At 47.0% G+C, this 14,097-nt stretch overlaps 1 protein-coding gene across 7 annotated transcripts in view; it reads left to right on the forward strand.

Moving 5' to 3' along the window:
- Ninl (ninein like) overlaps nt 1–14,097 on the forward strand; it is a 120,047-nt gene that overhangs the window by 102,425 nt on the left and 3,525 nt on the right. For 4 of the 7 annotated variants that reach the window (XM_074074193.1, XM_074074198.1, XM_074074196.1 and 1 more), the window contains 8 exons: nt 25–332; nt 2,940–4,052; nt 6,770–6,874; nt 8,075–8,144; nt 9,899–10,057; nt 11,021–11,134; nt 12,383–12,595; nt 13,138–13,251. In XM_074074193.1, coding sequence (XP_073930294.1) covers nt 25–332; nt 2,940–4,052; nt 6,770–6,874; nt 8,075–8,144; nt 9,899–10,057; nt 11,021–11,134; nt 12,383–12,595; nt 13,138–13,251 — 2,196 coding nt within the window. The remainder of the gene's footprint in view (nt 1–24; nt 333–2,939; nt 4,053–6,769; nt 6,875–8,074; nt 8,145–9,898; nt 10,058–11,020; nt 11,135–12,382; nt 12,596–13,137; nt 13,252–14,097) is intronic. The other 3 variants (XM_074074194.1, XM_074074195.1, XM_074074199.1) reach the window with 3 other exon arrangements.

Here is a 14,097-nt window from a genome sequence, read left to right on the forward strand (position 1 = left end):
AGCACTTCTGGTGTTTCTGTCTAGGTAAATTACTATGAGAGGGAAATCAAGGTCATGAAGAGGAACTTCGAGAAGGATAAAAAGGAGATGGAGCAGGCACACCAGCGTGCAGTCGGCATTCTGGAAGACCAGAAAGCAGACCTGGAGGCCCTGTACGCCAAGTCACAGGAGGTCATCCTGGGCCTGCAGGAGCAGCTGCGGGACTTGGTGCACAGCCCAGAGCCTGCTCAGGCCGGGCTGGCACACTGTTGCGCAAAAGCGCTGTGCGGCCTGGCTCGGCGACTGCAGGAGGAAATGCACTTGCAACACCAGAGCCAGCTGCAGCAGATAAGGTCAGCCACTGGCCATCTGTTCACACCCAGGACATTTCAATAAGAACCAAAACTTGACATTAGGTTTAGGTAAACTACTCAGGATTGTAGTGCTTGTGAATAGGTTAGGTTTTCTCTGGGGAGATAGCTGAGGGCTGAAAGAACAGGTTGTTGTCTATGAATTTTTACTTTAAAAACTATATATGTGTGTATATATATATAAATATATGTATATATAATATATTTGGCAGTACTGGGGGGTTGAACTCAGGGTGTTGCACTTGCTAGGCAGGCACTCTTCCACTTGAGCCACTCCACCAGTCCTTTTTTGTGTTGGATATTTTCAAGATAGGGCTCACCACCTATTTGCCTGGGTTGGCTTCTAACCATGATCCTCCTGATCTCTGCCTCCCTAGCAGCTGGGATTATAGACATGAGCTACTGGTACCAGGTTGTGTGGGTTATTTTTGAGATAGGGTTTCAATTTATGTTAAGACTGGCCTGGACCATGACCCTCCTAAGTGTCTTTCCACATTGATGGGATGACAGACGTGCACCACTGCACCCAGCCAATGGATGAGATGGGGTCTTGCTAACTTTTTGCCTAGCTGGCCACAAACCATGATCCTCCTGATCTTTGCCTCCCAAGACGCTAGGATTATAGAGCTGAGCTATCACGCCTGGCAAAAATATATGTTAAATAGAGCTTGGACAGTGGAGCCCTTTGTTGCGTTTATGTTTTTATTTTGTTTTGTTTTGTTTTTTTTGTGTGATGCTGGAGTTTGAATTCAAGGCCTTTTGCTTGCTAAGCAAGTGCTCTACCACTTGAGACACACCCCCAACCCTTTTTGCTTTAATTATTTTTCAGATAGTGTCTCACTTTTGCCAGGGGCCAGCTCCAGGCCACAATCCTCCCAACAGCTGGAACTGTAGGCATGAGCCACCACAACTAGTTCTATTTTTTGAAATAGGGTCTCACAAGCCTCTTTTTTTTTTTCTTTTTGTTGTTGCCCAGGCTGGTTTCAAACCATAGTCCTCCCATCTTTGTTTTTTTTTGTAGCTAAGATTATAGGCAGGGGGTACCATGTGCAGTTATTTACTGTATAGTTTTAACTCAGTTTTCTTTCCCTTCTGCCTTGGGCTTGTCTGATAGGCCAGGCCAACATATTCTGCGTTATTTACTATTGCATTCTAGTTTTCCAGGACATCTTATGGGGAGATGGAGAAAATCCAAACTGCCCCCCTGCAAGTGGGGAAGTCAGTTAATTTGGATTAATGGAATTCTTGAGAAGGCTGAAACATTTGTACCACGGAGAAAAAGGGTTTTTTGGAACCCCTGGGTTATGGTGTTTTGTGTTTTATCGTGTTAGAGTTATGTAAGGAATATCACCTGCCCACTCTGTCCCACGAGCCTCACTTGGTTCAGTCAGTGCCTGGTTACTGTTGGTTACTGGGACACAGTCTGTAGAGGAAGTGCCCCCCGAAAGAAGATGGCACCCCCCACTCACTGGCTCCCACTGACCTGGACTGAACAGATGGCTCATGTGGGTGCTGTGCTGGGGTGGTTAGGTGCAGATGTCAGCTGCCCTTCACCACAGTGATAGCAGCAGGTCAAGCGACCTTCATGTGGAGGTACTGCCCTTGACCTAGCCCAGGAGGGCGCTGTCCTTGGTAGGAGGGAGTTGGGGGTGGCCAGAGTGCCTGAGATAGGATGAGGAAGAGTCAGCGCTCCTTCCACCCTCTCCTCCGCAATGGCATCAGCCATGCCAAGCCCAGCTGCCCTGCCCTGGAAGCTAGAGGACTTATTTTTAGTCATGTGCTTTCCCTGAGCTTTAAGCTCTTTCCTCTTAAACCTGAGGCCATGTAATACTGGATTTAGCCTCCGGCAGACCCCCAGGAGGTGGCAGAAGGTTAGGTATGGGGGAGCCCCACTTCTTAAAATCCAGGATGTGCCTGCCCACATGCTCGAGCACCCCAGGTCCTGGAGGCCTCTGGCCCTCATTCCTGGGAATCTGCTCACTAGGCCACCAGTAGCTCCTCCACTCGGAGGGGGAGCCACATCCAGCCCGTTTCACTTGTCCCCTGCCCTAGTCAGAGTGCACAGCATACTCTGCCAACTTGGTGCTCCTGTCCAGTCCTCACCTCACTTCCATGCCATTCTCCTGGGGCTGCCAAAGTCCTCAGCCCAGCAGTGTATGGGATTTTCAAGGGCAGTTTTGCTTGTGTGTGAGCAGTGCTCACTGTGATGATGGGTTTGACCACGTCTGCTCTGTCCGGTTTGGTAGCTGCCAGCCACACTTGACTATTAAGCGCTTGCAGTGTGGCCAGTGTGACTGAGGGACTGATTCTGCATAATCGTAATCCCTTTACATTTAGACCATCAGACATGACAGCTGGTGTCCATGCTGTCTTCTGTGTGTGGAACCTAACCCCTGGGGATCAGATCCCCTGCAGATCCCATGGGGGATTCTTTGAGAGATTGGAAGCCCTGGGCCTAGGACACAGAAAGCCAGCTGAGAGAGGAGTTAGATGGCTAGAACAGGAGCCCTGTGGCCTTTTCTTCCCTGAGAGGAAGGGCCTGGGGCTTGAGCTGGCAGAGCCTGAGGTGTGTGACTCGTGTTTCTGCAGGAGAGAGGCAGAAGATGAGCTAAGCCATAAGCTATCTTGGCTGGAAGCTCAGCATGCCGCCCACTGCGAGAGCCTATCCCTGCGGCACCAGTGTGAGAAGGACCAGCTGCTGCAGACACACCTGCGGCAGGCAAGAGAACTGGCGGTGCAGCTGCACCTGGAGAAGGGGCAGCGGGAAGAGAGGGAAAAGGAGATTCTGGCGCGCTGTCAGAGGCAGCAGCTGAAGCTGCAGGTGGTGATGAGTGAGGAGCAGGCGCAGATTTGCAGGTCATTCGCCCTGGAGAAAGAGAAGTTGGAGCACTCCTACAGGGAGCAGGTGGTGGGACTTGCCAAGGAGGCGGAGGCACTGCGCGCCCTCTTGAAAGATGGAACCACTGGGGTAGACAGCCAGTTGGAGGGGGCACATAGCCTCAAGTTCCTATGTCCAGATAGTGGGGAGCAGCCACCAGTCCAGCTGGCCACAGGGGCTGGTGAAGAGATGGGGAATGTGCCTTGCAGTGTAGATGCCATGCAGAATCCAGCCCTGGCCCTGGTGTCCACAGAGAGCCCCATCCTCCTAGAGAACCATGAGGGTCCACTCAATGCTGAGGAGGTAGCTTCTGTCCCTTTAGACAGGAGGTCACATATGCAGCCACATGGGGCAAATGAGGGAGCCATCTCAGAGGATACAGCATCTTCTTCCGGGGCCCCAACAAGCCTAAGCCTGCCTGACGTCCAGGAACTGCCCTTGTTGGGAACAGAAGGAGATGCCTCCCTGGCTCATCTGCAGCTGAGTCCAGCCGCTTTGGAAGAGCGAGACCAAAGCCTAAGCAGGGAGCTGGCCCCCGGGGGAGGTCAGGAACAAGACTTAAAAGAGCCAGCCAGGAGCGCTGAAGGTGCCCTGGAGACTGGGATCCAGCTTGGTGGAGAAGCTGCCAGGATGGGGCCCTTCCTGCCCTGCTCTGAGCTTTCAGACCCACAGGAGGCTGTGCCAGAGCGCCTTGCCACCCTGGAGAAGACAGAAGCTGAAATGATGTTGGAGAGAGAGAAGAACGATATGGAAACCAAACTTCTGCAGCTGGAAGATGTTGTCCAGGTTCTTGAGAAAGAAGCATATTCAAGAGAGAACAACAGGTGTGGTCTCTCCCATTCTTAGACTGTCCTACTAAACCCACTGGCCTGTCACTCTATGCTGCTACACGGTCCTTCCCCACTGGCAAGGTTTAAGACCATCAGGCTAGCTTTGTAAGCACTGCGCCTTTGTAGGCATCATGTGCTTAGTCTTGTCCCTTGGGCACCCTTCTCACTGAGTGCTCAGTGAGTGGTCAGAGAGAGGGCTTTTCTGGGGCAGCTCAGCTGGCTTTGGTCTCCCTGCCTCAGGTCTCACAAGGACAAGAACTGTTTGGAGGCCTCACATTAGTTGTGGGTCATCTGTGAGTCCTGTTCCTGCTGACTTTGAGAGAGGCTGGGACCTGAGGGCTGCAGCCACACCTGAGTGTCTCAGGCCCTGTTCTTGGCCCTGGAGACTGCAGTGACTCAGTAGGTCCCTGTGTTGGTAGAGGGACAGCAACCAAAGAGGCTGTCTGCAGAAAGGGCCTCTGTGCTTCCGTGTTCTGGGCTGTCCTAGGCACTGCCTAGGAGGCTGAATGAAGGGCTCGGTACCCACAGAGACTGGAGATGCTGCAGCAGCTGCCACCTTCAGGGGATACCATGAGGCTACCCTCCCTGCACCAGGCATGGGGAAACAGCCAGGTCCGGGTCAGAGGGACTTGGCAAATGGGGAGACAGCGCAGTGAGGGCTGTGAGAGTGTGGGTTGAACAGGAGCATGCTCTCATGGGAATGTGGAGGGTTTTCTGAGAGCAAAGTGTTGGGGCCTGGGCCAGGCAGCTGCAGGAGCTAGCCCATGAGTGTTAGGAAGGTGGGGGTGGGAGAGGGCTGTTGTGACTGTCAGATAAGGAGTGACAGTGGTCAGGTTGGGAGTGTATCTCCAGTGATAGAGTGCCTGCCTGGCAAGTACAAGGTACTGAGTTCAAATCTCAGTTTTAAAAAAAGCGATAATGATTCAGGCCAGAGCAGCAGTTAAGAAGTGCAGAAAGTTAATATGCAGGAGTTTGGAGGCCAAATCAACAGAGATTATGGTAGGCAGATCTGGGCAAAAAGGAGTGGACACTCAGGAGTGCCACCTGCCTTCACAGGAGAAGAGGAGGACAGAAGTCCATTGTGCTTGAGGAGCCTGTGACACTGCTTCCTACAGAGAACTAGGTCAGTAGAGAGACTGGGAGGAGCCTTGAGAGGGAGGGAAATAAGGAGCTGGTGTCTTCAGGAAAGGCCTCTCCACACCAGAAGGGAGGATCACCTGTGCTCAGTGCCACTGAGGGGCCAGTTCACACATGACAGGTGACCAGAAGGAGTCAAAAGGTTCAGCAGCTCAGAGGTCCTCCCTTGCCCCCTCACCCCATTAGCCCCAGCCCTGGCTCCTGCTCTGATAGGGCAGGTCTGTCCCCAGCATCAGCCAGGGTCCCCTTGGCCACAGTTGCTAGCATGTAGGTCTTGCTGATAAACATACAGGACCAGTCCCCAAGTCCACTATAGCCACAGGGCCCCGGGTTAGGCAAGGGTCAGACATGGATCTTGAAGCTACAGTTAGGTTTTTGGCCTTTATTGTAAGAGAAAGCAAAGTCCAGAGAGGATCCCGGTCAGATTCAGTTTTGAGAGAATCTGAACCCACAGTTTAGAGAACAGCAAGGGCCTGAGTGCATCCATGGTGACCCTGCTCTGTCTACACTCACACTCCTTTTTTTTTTGTCCTGATTCATTTCAGATAAGTATATTATTTTGTAAGAGCAGAGTCAATCTCTTACATGTCCATGATATCCTTTGGATAGAGGAAAATTTTAACATTAATGCAATATTATTTTTTAATATCTCCACATTCCGATTTCTACACTTGTTCCAGTGTGTTCTTTATGAGTTGTTTCCTACTGTCCCAGATCCAATCAAGAATTATAATATGCACTTAGTTATCATATCTCTAATGTCCTTTAAGCTAAAAGTTTATCAGTCTTTTACTTTGGGAGGGGGGTATCAGTGGGCATTGGCTTTTTTTTTGTCATGATAAAATGTCTAACTTAAAATTGATTATTTAACCATCTTAAGTTTGTAATTCATTGGCAGTAAATATTCATAATGTCTTACAACTGTCACCTCTATCCACTTTCAAATCTTTTTCATCATCTCAAACAGAAACTGTATCCATTAAACAATAAGGTTTGTAGCCTGTTGAGGAGCTCGGAGTCAGTGTTCATAAGGATCTGAGTTGGTGGTGTTCTTGTGGGGTGTTTAGTCTTGGTATTAGGGTGCTGCTGGCCTCAGTGAGTGAGTTTGGAGGAGTTCCTTTCGCTTCAGTTTTTGAGAGTAAAATACGTGTGCTTTGGTCTTCCTTGTTTCATAGCTCTGCACTGCAGTTCACTGGCAGGGACGAATGTCCTTTGCCAGCCTTGAGGGCTCACGCCCAGCACTTGACCTCAGTAGCTGGTACTTCACATGTTCTGGCAGAGGCTATGGGACGTTAGGGACCAGTCAGCTGTGAAAACAAGCGTAGAAGACCAAGGTGCTGAATGCAGTCATGAGCTGTGGCAGGAGTGCAGTTTAGAGGCTAAGAATTGTGTTTCTTATGGCATGGCCTTTGGCAGATACAGGCCAGAGCATGTCACCACTGTAGAGGGGAGAAGACAGTGTGGGTGCCTCCCAGGGAGGGGAGTGGAGATTGCACAGTTTTCGGTGCTTCCATCTGCAGAGGTGGCATTTGGCTTCTCCACTTCTTACCAGGGTTTTTCAATTTTGCACACAGAATCCAGTTTGACAGGCTTTCTGAAGAAAACAGTCTGTTGAGAAGTGACCTGAGAAGGGTTCAGCTGGAACTAGATGCTGCAGAGAACACAAATGACGCACAGAGGTGAGGCGTTCCTCCAGACCTTCGGGGCTGTGGCCTGTTTGCTTCTAGGATAAGCTTAGCAGGAGTGGTATAGAGAGTGAGAGAAGTACGCAGATCAGTCCTCATTCCAGGAAGCCCTGTGGGGGCGAGCTTCTTGATCTATGAGCAGACTTGGCAGGCTGGGGAACTTTGGTCTTCTTCCATGGGTTGGCAGCCACCCTGATTTGTGCACCCCACTACATGGTTGGCACCCCGTCAATAGCCCCAGGACATGGCCTTTGAAATCGATGTACAGACTCATCTCACCCCCACAGAAATGTTTCATGTTACACTCGGGCTAAGGGAAGCAAATGTTTTTTGAGGGGTAGGAGGTGCTACTTGGGGCCCACTTTGGCTAGTAGAGCCTGGTTATGGCCTGATGATGGTTTCACCTGTGCATTTCTACAAGGTTTACTTCAGGTGTCTTGAGGTCAGTGAGCCAGAGCTTGGCTGGGTTTGGGGGGATGGTGTTAGGACTTGAGCACTAAGCATGAGGGAGCCGGTACCTGAGCAGGGAAGGGAGAGAGTGTGCTGGGGTGAGGGTGGATTTCTTCTGTCACTCCTATAGCTTTGTCCACAGATAGTTTGACCATTTTTTTCCAGCTGTGGATTTCAAGACAAGCTCAGCTCTAAAATGCTAAGGATATAGTTCTGACTTGATAAAATTGCCATGTTTCAAGTATAGAATCCAGAGCAGGTGTTACTGAATTATTATAGTTCTGCAAAAATTGCTAAAAGAAATCATTTCTTTCCTGAGTGTGTTGCTAGGACCCCTTTTGACAACAGACCTCTGCAGATGTAAAGCTGTTTGGGTCTTTATATTCCTGGGTGTGAATAGTTGCTTGTTTGAGGAAAAAAAAAAGAAAATAGTATGTGATTGGGGAATTTCACAGGGGTTGTTTGTTCTTACAAAACTAGGAATGTATTATTTCTCTACAAATCTGAACATTTTAGCATTCCTAAGGCCCCTGATTTTGGCTGGGGTCCATCCTCCTTCCCATCAGCAGCAGCAGTGGCATCAGTGGCACAGAGATGGTGACAGTGGCTTGTGCAGTCCCAGGGCAGTGGCAGCGTCTGTCCTGTAGCTATAGATCCAAGCTGCTGATGTCATAACGGGTGATGATCAAGAAAAAAAATGCCAATTGGTGAGAAGTAATATTTTTAATTTTGCTTTTTCAACAGGAAGGAAATCGAGGTTTTAAAGAGAGACAAAGAAAAGGCCTGTTTTGAAATGGAAGAGCTCAATACACAGGTCAATACTGATACCTGGCACAAAGCTTTCTACATTATTATGAAATAATTTCAGTTACAAAAAGGAAGTTGAGAACTTGCCCTAAAAGACTTGAAAATGAGTTGCCCGCCCCAGGTCTACCTCAGACTCAGGAATTTGGCAAGAATATGACACTCTACCCCACTCAGGTCTGCCGGGTGTTTAGAATGTTGGGAATGACATGGCATTTAGTTCCCTCGTTCAGTCTGTCCTTGGTTATTGGGGCCTTCACATTTTCAGTGATTACAGGTGCTAACTGTGTAGCATGTCCCTCCATTTGGGTTTGTCTGATGTCTTCTTGTGACTTGAGTCAGATTCTCTTTTAGCAGGGACAACTCAGAAGTGATGTTGTATCTTCATTTCTCCCTTAAAGAATACAGTAATTTGTCCCATTACTGGTGATGTCACTTTCATTGCTTGGGTAATGTGTTAAGTGGATTCTCTGTAGTAAAGTTACTTTTCCCTTTGTAACAAATGAGTGTTTTATGGGGTGAGACTGTGATATTGTGTAAATATCCTGTTCATTATCAAACCCTCACCTGTGAATTTTAGTACCCTTTTGTTTCTTGGCAGAGTTAGTTACAGTGGCAATTATGCCAATTAGTGACTAATATTACTCTGTCCTTTTAATTTTATTAGTTGGCATTCTCCTGTAAGGAAAGGCTTTCTTCTCCCCTTTATTCATTCATTTATGTCATTACATTACTCTTTAGTGGGTTATAGCATCACCATTTATCATAATGCTCAGATTGCCCCAGTTTTGGCCAGTGGGAGCCCTTCAAAGTGACTGCTGTGTTCTTTGGACAGGATACAGCTAGGGAACATGTGTGTGCTTACATACTATACACACATGCATATATATAGTTTTAAGTATATTTATTTATACACATCTCCATATTAAAAACTATAAATCCAAACCTATATCTGCATAGTCCACCTAATGTCACAGGGATAATTCCAGTTTTCTTTCTATATTTGTAATTCTTCAACAATGAGGCCTGGTTTCCATCATCTCAATATTTATACTTACTGTTTGATCAGTGTCCCTTTACCCTGCATGTAGACATCCTTCTCAGCCTGTATGGGCATAATCACCTACACTGGCTCATCTTTTGCTCCCATCCAGAAATGTCATTGGTAATTGGTCCTGTTTCATAGATTTCTAACTGAATTGTTAAAGATCTAACACACAGATGGGAATGTGTCATCTTTACAATTAAAATTTTAAACTGATACATAAAAATTACAGATATTTATAGGATGCTATGTAATGTTTTGATACATACATACATTATGCAATGTTTAAATCAGATTAAACATGGCTAACTCTTCAAACTCTTCAAAGATGTTGAAAATATTTAATATCTTTTCTTCTAGCTCTTATAAACAGCACATTTTTATTGTCTATAGTCAGCCTACTGTGCAATAGTGTACTAGAATGTCTTACTCTGTTATTTTTAAAGTTTCTTATTGACAATTATAGGCTCACATGTAGTTGTAAGAAATATTTTTAAAATTCCTTATATAATTCATTCAGTTTCCCCATTAGTAACTTTTTGCAAAACTGTAGAATATTAGCTGTGATCTGTCCAAAGGATCACATATTAAAATACCACAGACCAGCACTTAACCGGCATAGATTTCTCTCTCATAGTATGGGAGGATGGAAGCCTGAGATCAAGGTGTTGTTTTAAAGGCATTTTTCTCAGTCTGTGTTTTAACCCTTTTTGATGTAGAGTCAGAAATACAAGGATGAATTGTCACAGTTCAACTGCAGGGTCCTTCAACTGGAAGCAGAGGCTTCTACCCACCAGGCTGAGAAGGAGAAAAATCAAGTTGCCATTCAACTGTTAATGCAGAGGCTGGAGGAGGCGGGGCTCCAGGAGGAGCAGAAGGTGAGGGGGCCTGGTGGCTCCATGCAGGCCCTGAAGGGCAGCTGGGCCTGGGAACCTGGCAGTGAAAACTCAGCTGCACACAGGTCAGGACAAACCCTAGGAGGGCACCTCCAGCAATGAAGTGAAGGGCTTCACAAGCCCTGGAGAAGTAGGTGGACTTGAGCAGTTTTGGCAAGTCCACAAGATCTGGAAAGCAGCAGAGTTAAATGCAGATGATAGGATAGTAAATTGGCACAACCCTCTCAGAGGCAGTTTAGCAAAATATATACGAGCCTCAGGAATGTCCATATGCTATGACTTCATTATTCTGCTAGTGGGAATTATATCCAAGAGTGTTACAGAAAGAATTAGCTGGTAGTATTTTCATTGCTGTGCTATGTGTAATAGCAAAACAGAACTGGAATCTGTTTGAATGATCAACACTAGGTGAATGAGTAAATTGTGGCGGAACCTTTAAAAACCAGGTTCTCTAGCTGAGTGCCAGTGGCTCACACCTGTAATCCTAGCTACTCAGGAGGCAGAGATCAGGAGGATTGTGGTTTGAAGCCAGTCCGGGCAAATAGTTCACGAGACCCATCTCAAAAAAACCCATCACAAAAAAGGGCTGGTGGAGTGGCTCAAGGTATAGGCCCTGAGTTCAAGCCCCACTACCACAAAAAATAAAATAAAATCAAAACCAGGTTCTCCAGAAACATTCAGGGTGGGAGGGAAATGTCCAGATACAGTAAGGAAGAAAGCACCATACAGGACAAGCATATATATTTTCTGATACTAACTTATTGATAAAAATGCTCTTGTGCAGAAAGGGGCAAAGGAATTATAACAGGATGTCAGGTGTGGGACTCGGGGTCATAGGATATTTAAAGTGTGCAATTTCTTTTCTGTAATTTTCTGAAGTTTCTACATTAAATGCATCAGACTGCTAAGATATTTGTGCTTATGAAATTGTATTTTTAAAAATAGGATGACCAAATCCAAAAACTTGAAGTTGAACTTGAACACATGAATCAGGAATGTCACAGCCTGAGACTGTCAAAGTCACAGCTGACAGAAAGCCTTGGAAAAACTCAAGACCAGGTGGGTATATGCGGTTGTTGGGGGCACTTGGTCTAGTCCTAGCCCAGCAGTGTTAACAACGCGCTGAGAGCATTGCCCAGAAAGGCTGCTGGGCCAGTTGGAGGTCACACAGCTGGTCAGGCGCTAACCAGGCCCAGATATTTACCTTCCCTTTCTCTTGAGGTGGTCACATCACACCTGCCTCTGATGCAACCCCTTAATGGACCTGTGGTTCCCATTCCTACCTATGAAGTCTCAGTGGTGAATTGGGTGAAGTAGCCGGGTTTTTTTTTTTTACTGGGGTTTGAACACAGGGCTTCATACTTGCTAGGCAGGTGCTCTGTCGCTTGAACAACTCTATACTGGCCCTGTTTTGTGCTGGATATTTTTGAGATAGGGTCTCAAAAACTATTTGCCTGGGCTGGCTTCGAACCACAATCTTCCTGATCTCTGCCTCCTGGGTAGGATTACAGGTGTAAATCATTAGCTCTCGGTGTGAAGTAGCAGTTCTTTTAGGATACCAAGGAAATTCTGTGTATTCTAGATGAAGCCTCCAGAGTCAAGTTGACTTAAATTGTGTTTAGTTTTGCCTAAATTGCTTAATGATAGCAGGTGGCTAAATTACATAGTTTAATGACAGTGACTAGCCTGGTACCAGTGGCTTATACCTGTAATCCTAGCTACTTGGGAGGCTGAGATTGGGAGGATCGTGGTTCAAGTCCAGCCTAGGCAAATAGTTCTCCAGACTTCATCTCCAAAATAACCAGAGCAAAATGGACCAGGACAGTGACTACTCACAAACTCAGTGGACTCTGTGCACTCAGATCTGTGGTCAGGGACTTTGGTGCTGCAGTTAATTCTATACCTGCCTCAGTGCCCCTCAACCACTCTCTGTTAATCACACTCTGGGACTCAAACCATAGCTAAGTCTCTTAAATGTGAACTCTTCATCTAAAGGCGTATTACCATGAGCAGCTTGCACAGGTTATATTCACTCTGGTCCTGTAAGGCAGGCTGCAGAAGGACACTGATCCTTCTGTGGATGCAGCATGAAGTCCCAGCACTGTTATTGTGAGGGTGACATATGTAAGCTTTCCCATCTTCCTCACATGGAGGTGCCCTGGCTGATGGGAACTTGGCTGTGGATCCTTGGGTACTGCTGCACACTTGGGGTCATACCACAGAGAAGGAAGGAGCCCTACTGCCCTCACAGTGGGGGTTGCCTTGAATAACTTATTGTGCCTTTGCTGAGTCTCCTGATGACTCCAGAGTTTCAGTCAGCGCCCGAACTGTTGTCCTTCTGAGATGCAGTTGTGCAGTGCCCACCTGAGGCTGGAGGAAGCACAGTTGCAGCATGCACGGAAGGCCCAGTGTCTGCAGGAACAGATGAGCCAGCTGGTGCCTGAGGCCCATGTGGCTGAGCTGCAGCACCTACTCAGCCTCCAGAAGGAAGAGACCAGGAAGCAATTAGACATGCAGCAGGTGAGTGTGGACTTGACTGCTCCAAGCTGGCTGTTGGAAGATGGCCCCAAGGGCCAGCTGATGGCAAAGTTGTAGGACCCCGATTCTTGTGACAAGGGACTATCTAGCAGGTGTCGAGGATGGATTAGGGAGGGGAGATGAGTCTCTTAGGCTATGATTCACGGAGCCCGGTGACTCTGAAGTTCCCTCAGCCCATGGGCTGCAGGTCCTCCCAGACATAGTCTTGTCTTTAGGTCACACTACCATAGAGTGACCTAAGATGGGGACTATGGTAATAATGCAGTAAGGGAGACCCACTTTTTGTGTCATTTCTAATTAAAATCATGGGACCAGTTCTTTGAGGATAGAGGCTACAGATTGTCTCTGATCTATAGATGATTGCTTTGTGGCTTGTGACAGACATTTCTAAACCACCATTCTGCACAGGCAGGTGACCTACATCACTCTCGTGTGTGCATTTTTGTCAGTTCTCACTTTAATAAACCTGGAGATGATTCTTTTTTAAAATATAAACATTGATGTATCACCATCTTCTTTGGCAGGAAAAACACAAGCAGCAGCTGAAAGCCAGGGAAGAGCAAGTGGAAGAGGCAGAGATGCGGCTGCAGAATGTGGAATGGCTCCTGCGGAAAAAAGTGGATGAGCTGAGAGAACAAGTGAGTTCAGACAGCCCTTGCCTCCTTCCCATCCTCCCTTGGAACCAGTCTTCCTTTCACAGGTGTGCAAGCAGCTAATCCAGAAGACACTGACTACCTTTTCACAGAATCCAGGGAGCTCCCTGGTCATTTGGATCAGCTAGATCTAGGGATCTAAATAAACTTCAGCAGAGAATTTATTCTTAAAAGAGAAATTCTTAAAAGAGTAATAATTAAAAGGAATCCACAGAAGACTCACTTTACTGACTACACACCCCATGCTGTGTTGTACATTGTTATTTTCTTTAGGGGAATTATTTCAAGATCACTTTGGTTTGTTTGTTTTGGCAGTACTGGAGTTTGAACCCAGGGCCTTGAGCTTGCTAGACAGGCACTGTACCACTTGAGTCACCCCCAGACCTTTTTGCTTTAGTTATTTTTCAGATAGGGTCTTCTACTTTTCCCTGAGGCCAGCCTTGGACTGTGATCCTCCTACCTATGGCCTTTGCATAGGTAAGGAAGGGGCAAGGTATAGGCCCTGCAGGAGCCTGCTGGGTGGGACAGGGAGAAACACACAGGTGGGTTTGGTCATGGTCAGCTCTCCAGGAGAGCTTCTTTCACTGTTTGAAGAAATGGCCACAGTTGTTTCAAGAGAAATGTGAAACCTGGAGAAATAGTTCTTTTCCATAGTAATTGAGTATGTTCAGTTTACCTGAGGGATCCTGAGCCTTGATGGTTTTCTTTCTAGGAATGCATGTGTTTCATCAACTTAGTTCAGTAGGCCTATTTAGGACACAATGAGCCTATCTCCAACCTGAAAACTGTGATTAGCTTTCAAAAACTTACTTAATTTTCAAAGGGAAACAA

This window comes from Castor canadensis, chromosome 5 (genome assembly GCF_047511655.1).
Source record: "Castor canadensis chromosome 5, mCasCan1.hap1v2, whole genome shotgun sequence".
Lineage (NCBI taxonomy): Eukaryota > Metazoa > Chordata > Mammalia > Rodentia > Castoridae > Castor > Castor canadensis.